This window comes from Polypterus senegalus, chromosome 4 (genome assembly GCF_016835505.1).
Source record: "Polypterus senegalus isolate Bchr_013 chromosome 4, ASM1683550v1, whole genome shotgun sequence".
In the NCBI taxonomy this organism is placed as follows: domain Eukaryota; kingdom Metazoa; phylum Chordata; class Cladistia; order Polypteriformes; family Polypteridae; genus Polypterus; species Polypterus senegalus.
In genome coordinates, this window is record NC_053157.1 from 88,651,777 (window position 1) to 88,672,500 (window position 20,724).

The 20,724-nt window shown below is 36.4% G+C and overlaps 1 protein-coding gene across 2 annotated transcripts in view; it reads right to left on the reverse strand.

Moving 5' to 3' along the window:
* snx25 (sorting nexin 25) overlaps positions 1-20,724 on the reverse strand; it is a 423,222-nt gene that overhangs the window by 162,935 nt on the left and 239,563 nt on the right. For both annotated transcript variants that reach the window (XM_039750997.1, XM_039750996.1), the window contains exon 6: positions 6,576-6,646. In XM_039750997.1, the coding sequence (XP_039606931.1) occupies positions 6,576-6,646 (71 nt within the window). The remainder of the gene's footprint in view (positions 1-6,575; positions 6,647-20,724) is intronic.

A 20,724-nucleotide genomic window follows, 5' to 3' on the forward strand; every position in this document is an offset into this window, starting at 1 on the left:
CTCAGGAATACACTCTAATATTAAAATGCCATCTTCATTTTATTATCACATACACTAATTAGGGAATTTTCTAGATCTGTTCCAGCTCATAACAATGCAATAATTTTAAAATCACATTTGGATAATTTTTTATCAGCAGCAGGAACAGAAGACATCCTTTACTTGTCATAAATGTGCATATGTGAGACAGCTTAAGGCCTGTCGATGGTAAATACATGCCAAACCACGGGGCGGTGCTGTTACATAATGCCTTTTCTCTTCCTCAATCTCTCATGACAAAGAATAAAGACCTCAACAACTCTGACATCACTTTTGTTGTCCACCCTCCCGGACCGGCCCTTTCTTACCCAGGCTCTATAAGACTGGATACATCACCATTTTGAGCCAGCCTATGTGTTTACTTCAACTGAAAAGATCTTTTTTCATGTTTTATTTAGTGTTTGCTTTCATCCAGGTATACGGGGTCCACCACAGTGTTCCAAACCTTTCCCTGACTTGATTGTGCTTATTTAAACTGTCTAAAGATAACCCATGTCAAACTTCATTGAAAGTTAAGCTTTTGTAAAATGTATTGATTTATTTATTTCTCATGTTACTAAGTAAAAAGAATACATTGATTTAATCATAAAAAAAATTACATCTACATCAATGGGAAAGTATTTTGAAGTAGATCTGAATGGCAATCATGTATTGTGTACGACTTCAAAATGTGAACAATAAGCCTGCAAACCTACAAAACAGAACAATACAATTACTCTTTACATCAATATTCTACTAAAAATATCATATCATAGTCTTTGAGAACAGAATCCACGTAAAAAGATTGCTTAGTTAATGCCTTTATGTCCCAAAATGGTGTTTCAGCAAATGCCAGGTGCTCTGTACGAGATACAGCTGCAACTTATTTCCAGATTATACTGCAATTTTCTTCCATTGTCTTTGAGTAATCTATTTATAGTATCAAACAAGGTAAATTTACTATAAATTAACCTGAATTAGTAATCAATAATTCATATAATTTTTAATTTAATTCAAATTGTTTTAGTCTACTTATGTTAAAAAATAATTTATCACTTAAAATAGTAAGATGTACACCAAATTAACTTCATGCAACTCCCCTACTATTCACTTAACATAGGAAGATAAAAACCAGCTGAAAAGGAACATATGCACAAATAGTGCTCATTTTGTTTAATCGGACTACTTCTTCTACTATAAAGGCAATTATTCTTTGTATGCAGGCTTAAACATAAAAGGCAGTGTTCATTTTACCTATGATGATGCATTTACAATTTGATGAAATACTGAGAAGATGGAAAAAAATACAAATTCAATGGTACTGTAAATTGTCTTTCTTACTAAATGGTAGAGAAGCCCCACCCCACTGCATTTCAGCAGACAATAAATGAAAAACCATTGACTCATGAGTCAAATGACATTGGTGGATTGTACTGAATCGGACAATGGCCTGAAATCTGATAAATGAACAATGGGTGATGCATGGCCAGTACGGCTTGATCTAATCCACACATGCCTACTGCCTAACTGGTACTGCACACATGCTTTGCCTTGCAGGCGGTAAGGCCACATTGTGGCACAATTAGGCTGAAGGTGACCAAGCTACGTGTTACTTTCTGTCAAATACCACTAACGCTCTGATCTGGCTTCAGCACTGGGTCCTGGTGGTGTACTTCTATCAGGTGAGATTTGATTTGTTGTATTAAGATAAGATAAATTTTGGGAGCCTAAATATGAGCTGTTTTTTCTCAGACTCCCCACATTTAAACCATTTAACCGTAAGTAGTAAACCTTTCCAGAATTATAGAATTTCAAAACCATAGGTCCTGAGGTCATGATTTTTTTTATAGATGAGAGTGGTTTGCTTGCTGCATGTTAAGTGGGAAGGAACTGTACTACAAAGTAAGATTTTCAGGGTCTTGTTTACATGTGAATGTAAATGTGAACATGGAAACAACCAAACGATCACTGAAGCTTATTCATAAATATTTCAACCAAAATACATGCGTTTCTAACTTTGTGAGCATACGACTGAATATCTGAGAGTGATTGTGTGACATGAGTAATCTGATATTTTCTTTTTTATGGATGTTTTGATCTTATTTATTGTTGCTCAATGTTGGCCCCCCCATTGGTGACATTTGTTATCTCTGTTCTCCAAGAAAACACATTTAAGACGAACAACCTGACACAAAACTTGCAGTGTAAACATTTAAATCATTGAGGTTGCATCAGTTTTATTTGTTTAACTCCTAGTGTTTGATATGTTTGTTTTTTTGTGCAAAATAAACATTAGAAGGTTAAGGTGAAAACATTTTGCTTTTACCTCACTGAAACAACCTTGTGTTCACCGATATGTACAGTCACCAAAGGATTAGGGGTCACTTTCCCACTTAATCCAGCTCCAATAGGTATAGAAGGGGCTAGGTTATGAGGGTATACCTTACTAGAGTGTCCAAGGAAGGTGGTTGATCTTGGCAGTGATGATTTGGAAGAAATTACATAATATTTTTATGTCAGTTACCAATTGACCTACCCTGTGGGGAAACCAGTTACATGCTCTAATTGGGGCAACTCATAGGAAGACCGGATAATTTTCAGATGCACTGCAGTGTATCAATTTAATCAAGTCAGCCCCCTTCGGTAGATGACAACAATAAAAACAGTTAGATGCAACACCTGAATGCTTAGTGCAAATCTTATATGATCCTATCTAATCCAATCTGATTTTCATTGGTGTCAGGGAACCAAAATACAAATATCAGTCATCATTTTATATCGTCATTTACTTATGTTACGTTATTTACTTTAACATGGCCTTCTCATAACCTCACTTTAATTTAATCCTGATACTCTGTATGTATGTTCAATTCATTAAAATAACTATTCATGGTGGCTCTAAATTCCGTACTAACCCCTACTCTCTGTTCTGTTTATTTTTCCGGTTTCTTTGTGGTGGTAGCGCACCTACTCTAAGCATCATGATGCTCCAACATTAATGGACTAAAAGCTAGAAGTCTACATGACCATATTCATCAAGTCCTTCCGTGAGAACCCAAAATACAAAGAGGACTGTTTCATTTATGTGAGGTAGAATGCCCAGAGGGGACTGAGCAGTCTCATGGTCTGGAATCCCTGCAGATTTTATTTTTTTCTCCAGCTGTCTGGAGTTTTTTTTTGTTTTTTCTGTCGTCCCTGGCCTGTCGGACCTTACTCTTATTCTATGTTTATTAATGTTGACTTATTTTATTTTCTTACTGTGTCTTTTATTTTTCTATTCTTCATTATGTAAAAGCACTTTGAGCTACATTTTTTGTATGAAAATGTGCTATATAAATAAATGTTGTCGTTGTCGTCATGCACCTTTCTCTTTAGACAGACAGACAGATAGATATTTTATTAATCCCAAGGGGAAATTCAAGATGTGCAGTGAACTTCGATTGGTAATATTTAGGAACTAGCTGGGTGAGGCGTACACATGCCCAATTAGATCAATGTAAATGGATGTCCTCTTGGAACCAACTTGATGGCAATGTTCTAAGTTGCAGCACTTTTTATGCAATGATTCTTCATCTGACAGAGGTTCTATATACAAGAAATCAAAGGTGGTCCAGCAGAAAGGAGGAGGTGTACATAGTGTCACACACATGTGACCAGGAGACATCTTCAGGGCTTATTCACTACTGAAATATCACTCCAAGCCAGGAGTTGGAGCTGTTCTTCACTTCTTCTCCCCTTTTTGCCCTTAGAAGGGAAAGTCAAAGGCAAAAGGAACTGTGATGTCACTTCCGCTTCAAACAACAAACTCACCTCTTCTTGCCAGGGGCATATTTAAGAATGCCAACACCGGAATAAGTATATCTATGACTCTTGTTTCGAAGAAGACATCACTCCACAGCACTGGCTGATGATTCTTTGGCCAATTCATCTACAGTGGTGCTTGAAAGTTTGTGAACCCTTTAGAATTTTCTATATTTCTGCATAAATATGAACTAAAATATCATCAGATTTTAACTCAAGTCCTAAAAGTAGATGAAGAGAAACCACTTAAAAAAATTAGACAAAAATATTCTACTTGGTCATTTATTTATTAAGGAAAATGATTGAATATTACATATTTGTGAGTGGCAAAAGTATGTGAACCTCTAGGATTAGCAGTTAGTTTGAAGGTGAAATTAGAGTCAGGTGTTTTCAATCAATGGGATGACAATCAGGTGTGAGTGGGCACCCTGTGTTATTTAAAGAACAGGGATCTATCAAAGTCTGCTCTTCACAACACATGTTTGTGGAAGTGTATCATGGCACAAACAAAGGAGATTTCTGAGGACCTCAAAAAAAGAGTTGTTGATGCTCATCAGGCTGGAAAAGGTTACAAAACCATCTCTAAAGAGTTTGGACTCCACCAATCCACAGTCAGACAGATTGTGTACAAATAGAGGAAATTCAAGACCATTGTTAGCCTCCCCAGGAGTGGTCGACCAACAAAGATCACTCCAAGAGCAAAGCGTGTAATAGTCGGCGAGGTCACAAAGGACCCTAGGATAACTTCTAAGCAACTGAAAAGCGTTATGTTTGGAGAAAGGAAAACACAGCTTAGGGTCATGCAGCAAGACAACGACCCTAAGCACACAAGTTGTTCTACCAAAGAATGGTTAAAGAAGAATAAAGTTAATGTTTTGGAATGGCCAAGTCAAACTCCCGACCTTAATCCAATCGAAATGTTGTGGAAGGACCTGAAGCGAGCAGTTAATGTGAGGAAATCCACCAACATCCCAGAGTTGAAGCTGTTCTACACGGAGGAATGATCAAAAGCTACCGGAAACGTTTAGTTGCAGTTATTGCTGCAAAGGGGGGTCACACCAGATACTGAAAGCAAAGGTTCACATACTTTTGCCACTCACAAATATGTAATCGATCATTTTCCTTAATAAATAAATGACCAAGTAGAATATTTTTGTCTCATTTGTTTAATTGGTTTCTCTTTATCTACTTTTAGGACTTGAATGAAAATCTGATGATGTTTAGGTCATATTTATGCAGAAATACAGAAAATTCTAAAGGGTTCACAAACTTTCAAGCACCACTGTAACAATTATATGATTCTCATTTTTACAGTAATTATGTAGATTACAGCATTTTGTGAAATTTTGAATATTTCATATTTTCAAACAATTCAGAATATGCTTCTGCACTGCCATTCCTGTAGATAAAAAAATGTGATGGACAATAACATGCTCCCCTTTTTAGCTACTCAACTTCTCTGAAACAGAAGTAGTGGAACTTGACCTTGGAAGTTTTTACCACAAAACAGCCTCATTACAGTGGCAGAAAGGGCTGTCCTATAATCCCATTGATTCAAGTCCTATTGTCTTCTCAAGGAGGAGGAGTAGTTGAGAGAAGGGGCTTTGACCTGAACAAATTTCTGAGGTGAAACATTCTAAAATTAGCAGGAGGTAATAGACAGAAAGTCAAGCAGAAGAGCCACAGGTACTCAACTATGAAGTAAGAATTATGCTGCAAGGCAAAAAGGTACAGTGAAAGTTAGATTAAGGCATCCTCTAAGCCCTTTCATTTCAATTTAACCTGCTCCCCCCATCTTAAAAATGCTGAAAAATGAGTGTTCCTCAGCGACAGCCTCAGGTAAGGCATTATGAGAAAATAACATTTAAAATAGGGGCCCCAGCACATTACTGGCATGAATTATAAAGTTAAGAACTAGGAAAGGAGTGTTGGTCCATTCCAAAAAACCCAAAATTAGATCTATAGTGCATTTTTGTACCATAGTACAATGTGGATTGTGGGGCCTGATAGTTTATTAAACAATATTCAATTTATTTATTTTAATATATTTTATTTATGAACATGTTATAACCTCTTGATATGTTAAATTCAGTGCACAACAAATATATCATTTAAACAAAAGTAAAACATATTAAGGTTATGCATATCACAAAATAAGAAATATTAAAAGGGATCACTACCTCCACTTCAAACTTAACATAATTATCACTGATGTATTTACTTTTAAATCCCCTGCTGCTTTTATCCGTAATACAAAAGTAAATGTCAAATTGACTATAGTAGCGTACATTTAACAGAGATGAGGGAAAATACATTTGTTCTTATAGTGAGATATTGATTGTAAAGTAAGCAAAACAAGCCCACAATGTAGTCTTGAAACAAAAAAATCAGGCAATTTTCACTAATAAACCCCTTCTGTATAAGTAACACTGGAAATTATGCAAAGTGCATTAGAGCAAAAGAAGACGCATCAGATTTGCCTCCTTTTTGACAGGATCATTAGTGTCCTTAGATTTTCCTTTCCTACACAATAATATTCTTTAACATCCTTCTGAGCTACCCAGGCATGATGAGTGAATGCTATTAATAAGGTGATTTCAGAGGTTTTAAACAAGAATAAGTCACATTAAATTGCTGATATACAATACTAACATCTCTTTAAAAAATAAGTGATTTCATAGAGAAGCTACTGTGGAAAAAGAGGGCTCATAAAAAATAATTGTATTTCTAGTATAGTGAGATTTCTGGAATCTTACCTTTCTGTTTCTTCAACTGGGGAAGGCTATTGATGGTAGTTGCTTGAATTATTTCAACAATTATCTGGTATCTGTTTAAAGGGAAAAAAAAAACACAAAAATGCTAGTTTGCAATGCTTTTTAAAATCTTCGCTCTGACTTTTTCAATAAAAAAAAATTACAAAATTTTTACAATTTATTTCATAATGTTTTTTTTTCTTTTACAGAGGGTTGTGCGTTTGCTTAGCACAGAATTACTTAATTCAGATCTAGAAGACATGAGGAACTGAAGCTTACCCAAGTTGAATTAGAAAAGATATTGCTGGACAGGGTACATAGAACATTCATGCACTCACACATACTCATTCGATCTCTATCAGTGCAAATCAGTAACCAACCTCAGACGCAGGTCTCTGGAACAAAGGAAAATTGGGATACCCAGAGAAAACTCCACCTAGCCATAGACAGAACATGTATGCTCTCTACAGACAGTGAACTGCGTTTTAGATCCTGTTTTCAGTAGGTAAGAAGCAGCAGCACAATCCTGTCCAATTAAATTTGTTTAATTTATAACTAAAGGAAAAAGAACCGTTTTCCAAATCCTCTCCAACACACACTACAACAGAAAAGAGTTGAGAAACATCATTAAATACAGCACTACACATATTCAAATTGTTATACTTTTGTTATTGCTTTATTGTAATGGGTAGAATTTATAGCATTAGTGTCCCCATGGTTTTCGAGGTACCCAGTATCTATTCTTGATGATAACACTGCGCATAAGGTTTGCCTGTTTTTAATTTGGTTGTCTTTTATATATTAAAAATTCATCTTTGAGATTAATTGGCATATCTAATGCTGATTCAAAGTGAATGAGTGTGGTTGTGCATTAATGTGTCTTGTAATTGACTGGTACCCCATTCAAGTAGTTGATGTTTTCTTTGTAATTGATATTTCTGGGACCATTTTTTGATACAAGCACATTGCAGACTTACATGGGTAAAGCAAGATCAGCAAATGAATGCACTGATGCATGAATGGATTGCAAACTGTTTAACATTGCAAATATCAGATTGAACATATATAATATAGCTAAATTGTACTTTAAAATGAACAACAAATTTATAAATCCTAATTGTGTTTTCTGAAATATAAATAGAATTTTAGATAAGAACAGAAAAATATTAATCTTAATATTTAAATTAAATACTATAGTAATTCTGTGTACTTTTTATAAATACTTTATAGCTATGTTCAATGCCTACTCATATCATTTAGCTTTGATAATGTCAGAACAAAGCAACACTGATAGATCTCATTTAAGAATGGTGATTTCTATTCTAGAAATGAGTTTTGAAGACTCAAGACAGTATCTCAACATAATAAAACATCTCAAAGTCTCTTCCTTTCAAAGATCCCAGAGTAAGGTGGGTAAAGGATCTTTCAATTAATATCTCAGAAGAGGACGTCAGCCATGCATAGAATACAGTCTAGCTTCATATTTGCAAAGTATTCAATCAATTACCCTGTAACTTAAACTCTAATATTGATCACATCTCTCTCATTTAAAATTGTTCAAATAGTATCCAGGCCAAGATTAAACCTGTAAACATTGAAATTTAGCTCCAGTCTCACTGGCCACATGTTTTGGGTATGCACCAAATTAACATAATTTTAGACAAAAATCTTTGAATGCCTAGCAGATAGCCTTTGTGTCACAATCACTCCTAACCCATTAACAGCTGTGTTTGGTGTACTTGCAGATGGGATTAAAGTGGAGAAGAACAAATCAACAGAGGTCTAAAAAGAGTGAAGCCAATCCTTATAAAGATTAAACTCAAATTACTTTGGTAATTTTGTATTTCCATTTCTGTAAACTTTGCAGTCTCTGTTGTTACCAGGAATCTACTTAGTGTTGTGGTTGGCCACGACCTGCACTAAGGCAACATCATTTAGAAGCACCCCCAGAGACCATTGTGATTTAGTGGATGATGCCATGTAAAGAATTAATATTTACATCTCCATAAGGAAAGAGACAGCATCTCCAGCAGGACACGAGAGCTTCACTGGACTAGAATGGAAGAATGGGATCTTATTTCTGGAAAATGAGCAGTGCAAGTCACAGCTTAGATGATTGTATAACACATTTAACTGTCCAAATAAAAAATGCCATTCTTCAAAAAATTGTATTTTATTCCTGCAAATCTCAGAGACACCAGCATTATTTCATTAATTGCCCCATTCATTTTCTGCAGCTGTGTACAATCAATAAATGACTTCTATTTGCTCCTAACAGTGATTTGTTTATTTAAAAAAAAAAAACACACACACACACAAATAAAACAAACACAGTACTTCAGCGACACTGAAAAAGAAAATTGGATTCCAATTTTTGTGGACATTTTTCTATATTACAGAATGTAATGTAATGTGAGCTGTGTTATTTTGACTGAATGCAGCTAATAACACAATAATTAATGAGGCCCTATGGGATTTATTCCTATTAGTACAGTTGTTGAAGGATTAGAAAGAACAGTTATTTCTCATAAAGTGCTTTACTTTCATCCTTTCTGGGCTTAGAAACGTACTATAGTAGATAGTGCCATTTGGCAGATTAGCTCAGTGGGCAAAATTAGAATTTAAACTGAAGTAGTCCTGTCTCCAATTATAGTTGGAAAACGGTGGTGGAAACATTCTTCTGATATACAGTATTAGAAAATATCAGTTACAGCCAAGAAAGAAGAAACATAGCAGTGTGGCAACAATTTTCAGATTAATGCTTCAGTCTGCAAGGATGCTAGACAAATCTTTTTCCTAAGAGTTCCCTGGTTTATCTTTTTCCTGTCATTGTTGTGCTGCACTTTTTCTATTTATAGTTATATTTGTTTTTCCTCAAAAATAAGCAAATCAATAACCAGATCCATGAATCCTTAATAGATCTATTTCACTCCCAAACACTACCAAAAAGATTTTGTCTAAAGTAGATGCCACTAATCCAAAAAAAAAATTACAAATAAATAATAAATAAATATATACAGTATATATATATACAGTATATATATATATATATATATATATATATATATATATATATATATATATATATACGGTATATATACACATATATACACTGTATATATCATGTCATGTAACCAGATCAGGTTCCTCAAGAACAGACTCTTGTTAATGTAATACTCTATTGGTATCAGAGCATCCAGAGGTGGTATTATTTCAGGATGCAGAAAAGGCTTTTGACATGAGAAACAGTGCAAACATTTGGAGTTGTTTGGAGGGGGAGCTCAGAGCAAAATATTTCAGTGAATTCAGAACTATGCTGCTCTATATTTCTAACCCAGACCATTCATTTCTTCACATGCTACATACTGTACTGTATATAAATGTCTGCAATGATCAGGTCTCAAGATAAAATGTGAAAAGAATGTATCCAGCAGGGGGCACACATTCCCTGGAATAAGTTTGCTAGAGATTACAGCCTTTACTAAAACTAAAATATATTTATACCGTATATATAAAATAAAGTATATCTTTCCCTAGTGGCATGGGGTGATTCAGAAATGAACCAAGAATCAGTAACACTACAGGAAGAATATACTTAGCTTCTGTGTAATATCAGCTTAACACTCACAATAATATAACAATCAAAGGAGAGCTACTGGCAAAAGCGCGAAGCAGTTAAGGGTTCCTACAGTCGACGCTGTCCAACTTCAAGAGAGGGTGAGAGACAGAGAAAGAGAAAGAGTGCAGAAGACATTGTCTTAGGTATGGGGGCAGGAGTGAGGTCATCCAGTCATCCATAGATGAGCTCTGAGGTTCAGTGAAGCTGTCAGAAATGTTATGCCTTCTGTACAGTTCAAGGTTCTCTAAACAATTTTGTTATGACATGGCATGAATAGGAAAAATTGACTGCAAACCATAATATCTATATCTATATATATATATATATATATATTTATATATATATATCTATATCTATATATATATATATATATATATATATATATATATATATATATATATATATATATATATATATATATATATATATATATATATATCTATATATATATATATATATATATTTATAAAAGCCAAATACCACTTACTCAATCATCACTAAATCTCCCGAACCATGAAGACTTGAAATTTGGAATGTAGGTTACTTTTGGCCCATAGGTGCTCGCTAAGAAACGGTTTTAAAAGTTTCGTGGTCCAAGCGTGAAATTTCTTATAGATTTTTAAACCCGTCTGTATGTCTGTCCACTTTTCACGGATTTAGATTAGGTATTTTTTTATAATTTGCTTGAACGTTCCATTGATTTTATGACTGTCTCATCGCGCTAAGTATCAAAAATTCGCTTATGGTACCGATTTATTAGCGTAAATCCAAGAGAGACTCATCACTCACGCGTCTGCCTCGGGACGTAAACTTAACTCCGCTTAGTTAGCGAACAAGAGAACTACTTAACGGATTTAGATCTTTTTTTTTTTCTATAACTTGCTTGAACATTCTGGTTGATTTTGCTACTTCTCTCATTGCGCTAAGAATCATAGTCTGCTTGCAGGAGCAATATATTCGTACTAATTCAAGACAGTGGCTGCGGGCCGAGGGGATGGGAAAGAGTGACATCAGGAGTAGGGAGCTGGACGGGGCTCACTTCACTGTCCTGTTTCACCGAAGGCTAGTATATCCATCCATTTTCCAACCCGCTGAATCCGAACACAGGGTCACGGGGGTCTGCTGGAGCCAATCCCAGCCAACACAGGGCGCAAGGCAAGAATCAATCCCAGGCAGGGCACCCACCCACCACAGAGGCTAGTATAATATATAACAATTTAATAGCCTGACTGAGTTATTCCCACTTGTTTCTTTCCAGCTTTTTATCAGGTTACTTGCATGGCAGTATCAGTTTGGGAAACCTGTAAATAGCTGACAGTGGCCCCTGGCTAAATATTGATCATCACCAAACAGGGCATATCAGCACTTGCCTGCCTTATTCATCGTCCACTTGTTTCTTCTTATCTCTCTGTCGGTTAGTTTATTTGCATGTTGGCAACTGTATTTATTTATGGCCTCAACCACACATTTTTAATAAAATAATATGTTTGGAATAAACTTCACAGATCACAGTGGAACACATAGATACACAGACTTTAGATACACAGAATATATATGTGAGTTATTATTTTGCAAAGCTTTAAAACTCAGAGAACATTACTGAGGGAAAGAATTAAGTTACATTTTTTCCAAAACTTACATACTTTTTCAATCTACAGTATGCCTGCAAACAAACATTTAGTTTAAACTTTGACTGGGTCTGGTCCTTCTTAACATTCACTGCTCATTAAGACAGCTGTAGGGAAAAGTACTGAAATATCGCTATGTATCAATTTTAACATTATAAAATTACTTCAGTGCACATTTTTCACTATATTGATTCTACAGCAAATGTTATGAATGCACTTTCAGTTTGCTCTGGCTTTTGACAGTTGAGCCTCATAGGCTATTAATCAGCATGACAAGAGTTGTTGACATAGTAAATTCGTCATTAGATATGGGGGTCTTCCCAGACTTCTTAAGACTGCTGTAGTTAAACCCCTTCTTAAGAAACATAATCTTGACCCCTCAGCTCTTGAAAATTTTAGACCCATCTCTAACCTGCCTTTCTTAAGTAAAGTTCTGGAGAAGGCAGTCATTATGCAGTTAAATGACCACCTAAATAAACATGCTATTCCTGATAAATTTCAGTCAGGTTTTAGAACGAATCACAGCACAGAAACTGCACTTGTTAAAGTAGTAAATGATTTGCGAGTGAATGCAGACAGAGGTCATTTATCTGTTCTCATCCTCTTAGATCTGAGTGCCGCATTCGACACCATTGATCATAATATTCTTAGAAATCGCCTTAGTCAATGGGTGGGCCTCTCTGGCAGTGTCTTAAATTGGTTTGAGACCTACCTGACAGGGAGAAAATTCTTTGTTAGTTGTGGTAATTACAACTCGAAGACACATGATATCCAATATGGTGTTCCACAAGGCTTTATCCTGGGTCCGCTGTTATTCTCAATCTATATGCTTCCGTTAGGTCAGATTATCTCGGGGCACAACGTGAGCTACCACAGCTATGCTGATGACACACAGCTGTACTTATCAATAGCACCTGATGACCCCAATTCTCTTGATTCACTAACACAATGTCTGACTTGTATCTCAGAATGGATGAATAGTAACTTTCTCAAGTTAAATAAAGAGAAAACTGAAATCTTAGTGATTGGCAATAATGGATACAATGAGGCTATTAGAAATAAACTGGATACATTAGGATTAAAAGTCAAGACGGAGGTAAAAAGCTTAGGGGTAACTGTTGACTGTAATCTGAATTTTAAATCACATATTAATCAGATCACTAGGACAGCATTTTTTCACCTAAGAAACAAAGCAAAAGTTAGACCTCTTATATCTTTGAAAGATGCTGAGAAATTATTCACGCATTTGTTTTCAGTCGACTACATTACTGTAACGCACCAGGACTACCCAAAAAATACATAATTCGGTTGCAACTAGTGCAGAATGCAACTGCTAGAATCCTAACTAGGAAAAGAAAATCCGAACACATTTCTCCAGTTTTAATGTCACTACACTGGTTACCTGTGTCATTCAGGATTGACTTTAAAATTCTGCTTATGGTTTATAAAGCCTTAAATAATTTCGCCCCATCTTATATATCAGAATGTCTGACACCTTATATTCCAAATAGTAACCTTAGATCCTCAAATGAGTGTCTCCTTAGAATTCCAAGAACAAAGCTTAAAAGAAGTGGTGAGGCGGCCTTCTGCTGCTATGCACCTAAAATCTGGAACAGCCTGCCAATAGGAATTCGCCAGGCTAGTACAGTAGAGCACTTTAAAAAAACTGCTGAAAACACATTACTTTAACATGGCCTTTTTATAACTTCAATTTAACTTAATTTAACTTAATCCTGATACTCGGTATGTTCAGTTCTTCATAAAAACTATTCATGGTGGCTCTAAAATCCGTACTGACCCCTACTCTCTCTTCTGTTTCTTTTTCTGGTTTCTTTGTGGTGGTGGCCTGCGCCACCTCCACCTACTCAAAGCATCATGATGCTCCAACAATGATGGATGGATTAAAAGGCAGAAGTCTACGTGACCATCATCATCAAGTCCTTCTGTGAGAACCCTAAATCCAAAAAGGACTGTTTCATTTATGTTAGGTAGAATGCCCAGAGGGGACTGGGCGGTCTCATGGTCTGGAATCCCTACAGATTTCATTTTTTTCTTCAGCCGTCTGGAGTTTTTTTTTGTTTTTTCTGTCCCCCCTCGCCATTGGACCTTACTCTTATTCTATGTTAATTAATTTTGAATTATTTTGTTTTCTTATTGTGTCTTTTATTTTTCTATTCTTTATTATGTAAAGCACTTTGAGCTACTGTTTGTAAGAAAATGTGCTATATAAATAAGAGTTGTTGTTGTTGTTGTTGTAGAGTTGAAGCCCCATTTCCAACTCACAGGTGTTAATAAGATGGCAACTTCAGGGCCATCAGAGCCTTCACCACCACGCTTATTTAAAAGAAAGGCAGCTAGGGTGGAAACTGAAAATACTTCTGCTTTATGGTAAATGGTTACAGAAACCACAAGTTATATGCAAACCTGTGTGCAAGATTTGCTACTGCACAATATCAACTAAAGGAGCTAATACAACCAATTTAGTCAAACGTTTGAAGGACTGACATGCGAGTCAATACAAAGAATTTCAAGAAGTATCTTATTTCTAGTGGCACGGTGGCGCAGTGGTAGTGCTGCTGCCTCACAGTTAGGAGACCCGGGTTCACTTCCCGGGTCCTCCCTGCGTGGAGTTTGCATGTTCTCCCCGTGTCTGCGTGGGGGTACTCCGGTTTCCTTCCACAGTCCAAAGACATGCAGGTTAGGTGGATTGGCGATTCTAAATTGTCTTTAATGTGTGCTTGGTGTGTGGGTGTGGGTGTGTGTGTGTCCTGCCTGGGATTGATTCTTGCCTTGCGCCCTGTGTTGGCTGGGATTGGCTCCAGCAGACCCCCGTGACCCTGTGTTCAGATTCAACGGGTTGGAAATGGATGGATGGATGGAAACATTAATATGCATAAACCCATAAACTGTTGTATTTCAGGTAGGGATGCGATGTTTACTTTTTCTACCAGTTAAAACTTTTTTGTAGTTAGTTAAACATTTAACGCATTAAGTATATGCCCAGATCAAGAATGATGATGACCCTCACTTCAGTAGGCTACTGTCCTGCAGCTGATTTTGCTGGGCTCATCTCTAGACCCAGGAGCAATAAATCAGCAGGTTCCAAATACAAAAGAATGTTTATCATTCTCCTGGATTCTCTTTAATTTGCAGGTGTTCAGTTTCATCATAAAGGATGCATTTTGAAGTCTAATACAAAATGTTAAATGGAAAGTGTAGCATAATGCAACTTTTCAAACTGCAGAACAGCCTGTATTAGGAGGATGACAGAATTATTCATAAGCTTTTAATGTTTATTGCTTATTTTAATACTGTGTTGATAATGATGCTGCCTTACACTATATACAGTATATGCTTCATACTTCCCAAGATGTGCCGTGTGATAAGCATTGCCAAGGCAACTGCTTGTAGAGCCTGCATGGATCAGTTTGAGTACAGGAGCCCATGACTCATTATGAATCACACTTTGACACTTGTGGAGAGTGCTTTCGTCGCTGAACTCTGAAGTGGCGTCTAATGGTGCACCCCAATTATACTTTACGTGATATTATGTTTGTTTAAAAACCTTATTTGCCCTAATGCACAAGTAACTCCTGTGACATAAAACCTTAACTATTTATCCTACTACTAATTAGCTCTTAAGTGGAAGAAATGTTCTTTATTTATTGTATTGCTGTAGCTTTTAGAAAGCTGTGGAGCACTTACCCTTACCATATCGATACATCTGTCATCTCATTACTACAATGTGTTGACAGAAGGAACTGAAATATACTCATTACTGGACTAAGTTACACTCCACACCAGAACAGAATTCATACCATCTGACAAGTGACATTCTAATCCCAACTCAGAGTAACTTTAGGAAACCTTTTAAAACCAATGATGGGCTGTCTTTGCTTCACTCCTGTAAGACCCAAAGTTAAAATAAACCACTGATGACAAAATTACAGAACATAATCAGCACACAGCTTTACAAGTTACTTTGTATTTAACATTACAGAATTGTGAATGTACAAAATGTAATCAGAGTGGCACCCAGTGAGCACCAAGTACTATTTATCAAAGACTGAACAAATTACAATAATATAAAATCAAGCATTGGCTGAAAGACATATGATTCTATGACTTTATGGTTAAGATGGCTGAACTGTTCACTTACTGTACTTCAGTTAATTCAAAACACTACAGCAAGAATTATACCAAGAACAATTAAGTATGACAAATTAACTCCACTTCTTGAACCACTTCACTTGTAAGCTCAGACCTGATTTTATAAATCTAAATTTTCCTGTATAAAGTCACCCCACTTAACTTCTAGGTAGTCCAATGCCTGTACTGTATTGTAAAAGGGGCAGATATCTTTATAATTCCAAGAACAAATAAAACAAGTGTAGAAGGTAAAGCCTTTAGCTATAGGCCAACCAAACTTTGTAACCATCTATATATTAGACAAACCTCACTGGTTTTAGAATTAAAATCAAGCCTGAAGACTCATGTCAGTATATTATACTTTTGTTAGACTTGAGGCTAAGAATCTTTCATATTACTATCTCATACTTTTTAATTATCTCTAATGATATTTTTAGATTTGCACTAGTGAGTCTTCAACATTTCCTTCTCCTTAATGGTGACACTAAGATGGTGGCTCAGGCAATTAGTAAAAATGATCAGTTTCTATAGTGTTTTTATTTGCACAGTGGAGTAATTGATTATCTTATGCAATGTTTAGTTTTAGTTTAAGCTTGTAAGTAACTCCAAATATAAAGGCCTGGCAGCTATGCCACGAAGAACAGTAATAATAAAAGCAATACATTATGGGAGCTCTCAAACTCTGCTGAAGGTTTTTGTTCCAGCTAAGCTCTATTTTTAATTGTTAGAATAGGTTTTTCTGTTTTGGGTCAATGTAGAAACAGAACCATAACAGCTACATTTGTATTAAAAATATACTAAGCCATGGAGTGTCCAACTCTGGTCCTGGTGGGCTGCAGGTTCTCATTCTAACCCTTTTCTTAATCAGTGTGCAGTTTTCACTGCTAATTAACACCTTTTCCCTTCATTTTAATAGCCCTGTTTTGAAGGATTCAGTCTTCTGAATTGATTTGTTTCTTCATTAAATGGCAGCCAAACAGAAATGAGATGTAAAACAAGCCAACAGATGATCAGCTAAATTGGAATGTTAAACTCCTGCCAATTTCACTCCAACCAGTTTCTTAACGAGAAACCAATTCTTGTTGTTAATTTTCTATGACCATCAACAAGATATTTTGGTGACCTGAGCAGATCAACATGATAGAGACCTTTGCCTTTCTTTATTTTATCGTTAGGTGGTCATGTGACAGCTTGTTTTGTGTCTCATTGTTTGGCTGCTCATTAAGGAAAAAGAAACAACTAAGGGGTCTGAGTCACATCAAATAAAACTAAAACAAGTTAATTAACAGCAAATATGGCTCACTAATTAAAAAAATGGTTAGAATGAGAACCTGCAGCCAATGTGGCCCACCAGGACCAGAGTTGGACACCCCTGTACTAAGCATTTACAATTGGGATAATTTAGTTGTTTTTCTTTACTTTTTAACAGTATTTTCATCATGATTTTTATTCTGCCTCTCCAGGTGTTTTGTTTATTATTTAATTCATTTTTACCAATGAGCACATTAGTGGGTCTGATGCTGAGATAGTTGCAGCATTTCATTATTCAGCATTGTTTGCTCAGGTGTCTGCTCTGCTTGTTAATGTCAATGTTAGGATAGAATAAAGGGAGCAAACTACACAGAAAAATGACAAAACAATACAAGCAACAAAAGAGAGTTAGGCATTCATTGTTAGGCAAATCACTGTTGTGATTTTCTGAATGCGGAATAAGAGGATTAAAAAAGACAAACTAATTAGATGAGATAAATTACTATCAGTTATTATCAGTTGATTGTAAATCTGGTTGGAACAAAAAAGTGAATTATAGTTTTTATTTTAAGTTTGAGTCATGTGTCCATTTGCAAGGTCAGTATGGATTTGTCTTTTAGACTAATTTACCACACAGTAATGTAATTCACATTATGTATTTATGTCATTTATTTACCTATATTTAAGGTTAATGCCTTCTAATTATATATGTTGTAAATGCTATGCGGGGGCAAACATGTGCCGTGTTGACTTGTGTTCTCTGTGTACATGATTAAATAAATGGTGCTTCAACTGCTGGTCCTCTCCTGATTACTCCATGATAGCACGCTTTGCTATTAAACTCCAAAGTAAAACTTGCCTGTTTACACCAGAAACTGTTTAATGTAAATTGCCTGCTTTATAATATCACCTAGAAAGGAACTCACTATTGCTTGTTAAAGTTCAGCTTAATAGGTAAACTGTTTTGTGACAAAAGGAATCAAGGATTCTAATTATAAAAGGAGTGCATACAATAACTGGCCCTTGATTAAAAGACTGGTGGTAATTAAACATTCCAGACGCTGCTGGCCTACCACTGCTAACGAGCTCTAATTACGAGCAGATTTAAAAAGCACATTATAAAATCAATCACTAAATTTTATTATAAATAATATTCAAACTAAAACTGCTTTCTGTTTTACACAGGGCCATTAGAAAGTCAATGTTTAATTTAGACTAATCTCCATTTTTACATTTTATCCTGGTAACTAGTGAAGTAACAAAAGCTTAAACAGGGCATGCAGTGCTTTAGTTTCCACCAAAAAATTCCCTACTTCTTCTGAGAGATTCACAAAGCCCTAGAATGCATTGAGTTTAAGTGTCTCCCCTAGTAATTGCAGCGGAAAAGCAGTTAAAAGTATCTCTCTATTATAAAAAAAAATCTTGGGGAGGCAGACTAGGGAGACGAGACGTGATCTTCTCAGAAGACAATCTGATGTCCCGCGAGAGACACTTTTTATATATTTTTTTTTAATTAATTTTATTGTAATCATTCCATACAAATCAATCAATTTTTACAAAAAGTAGGAATGAGAATAAGTCGATCCCCACCCCTAACTGCCGTGAGAGACACTTTAACTTGCTCCCAGCTTTTAAAACAATGACAAGCGACAAGCAAAACACGCAGCTCATGATCCGACCACTTCTCCTTGAGTGCGTTCAGCGACCCTAAGCCCCCTTCTTCACAACGTGAGCAGCAGAGACACGAAGTGGCAAAAAGGACAACGGCTGTACAGGCTTTAAAATGATAAACAGGCAGCGCAAGCAGTGTTATACGTCCTGCAAGAAAGAGTTTTAACCATGTCCGGGGCCGGAAATAAAGGACAAGTATCGTTTCTACAACATCACGCGAGACAAGGCAGTGAGCCATCATTTAAAACAAGTCCACATACACCTAACCTAGCAGTTGTTGCATTGCATTTGGAAGGCACGCATCATGTGCTCCCAGCTCTTAAAACAACAACATGCGACAAGCAAAACAGGCAGCTCGCCCGCAGCAGAAAGAGAGCAGATGATCCAAAGGCATCTCCTTAACATGCGTTCATCCACCCCCCTTCACAACGCGAGCAGTCCTGCGAGAAAGAGATGTAACCACGCCTGGGGCCGGAAATAAAGGACAAGTATTGTTTTTACAAAAGTTTTTAAAGTAAAAGTGAAAATAATGCATATGTAACAATTCCCATGAAAATAACAATCTCTTTAAATTGTATATCTGGTAAACCAAACACGGGGGCGAAGCGAGAAGGGGGCAGAGCCCCCTAGTAATCTCTAAATGATCAAACCACCTTAAAATGGCCCCTCTCATCCAACCGAAGATTCTCTAAGTTCCTCCAGGATAGTTGGACATCTTAACAGTCTAATAACCCCAATAAGGAATTTCACTTTGGACACTTTTACTTGTAATCTCCATTAAACACTACTTAAAGCTTCTGTTCCTACGTGAAAACACAAAGCAAATTAACAAGGAAATAGACAACTTTATTTCAAAAAGAAAGCTCCTTTTTCATCCCCAACCACAGCCCAGTTTGTGAACTATCATCATTGTTCCCATCTGAATGTCATTTCTGCACTGCAGATCATTTTTCAGCAAACCATGAACGCAGACCACAGGTCTTCAAACTAGATACAGGCTATCAGGTACTTGAAATCATGCAACAGAGTGTAGACATGAATCACTCTTGGTAGACTATGTCATCATCCTTAAACAAATTTGCCATAACAGAAAGAACATTACGACAGATGTGCCAAAAAAATGGCATCAGAATTATGTATAATTAGAGCACCTTCCACACAATACTGTACTCTGGAATTAATGATCAATTCAGTTGCACAAAACATATTTAGAAGTCACTTCTGTAGTACCCTGTGTGACGATGTGGGTTCTGGCTCCATGCTCCCATCACTGTTTGGGAGCCCTTGAACCCAACACCGTCAGTAATGTCACCGATGAGCTAAACAGTGAAACAACATTTGAGCAAGGGGATAGTACAAAAAGTGCTTTTATTAAAACAGTCAACAAAACAGTGTTCAAATAAAGTGCAGTGCTTCAAACTTCTTCATTAAATAAATAATCCAGTAAAAGAAAAATGTGGAGGTTAATATCAATAAATAGAAAAATCCTCTAAAAACAACGGTAAAATAGTACAGGAAGTAATATGTTAAAACCAAAAGCCCGGTGTCTTCTGCTTCCATGGCGGCTCCCCTGCTACGCTCATCTAGTCTGCTCTACAGGAGTGTCGCCTACCTGCAGGTTCAGCTCCTCTTCAATCAGGTCCAGTAGCCCTTCGACCCTTGGCTTCGTCAGGCTCCCAACCGGACCAAGACTTGGGTTATTTGCCAGCGGCCAAGGCACTCACGCTGGGACTACACCAGCCCAAAGCCTTCTCAACTCCTGCTCCTTCTACAATCAAGTTGATTCCTCCACTGGTCACTCCAGCTACTTAGTCGCTCAGCTGGAGCGACTGCT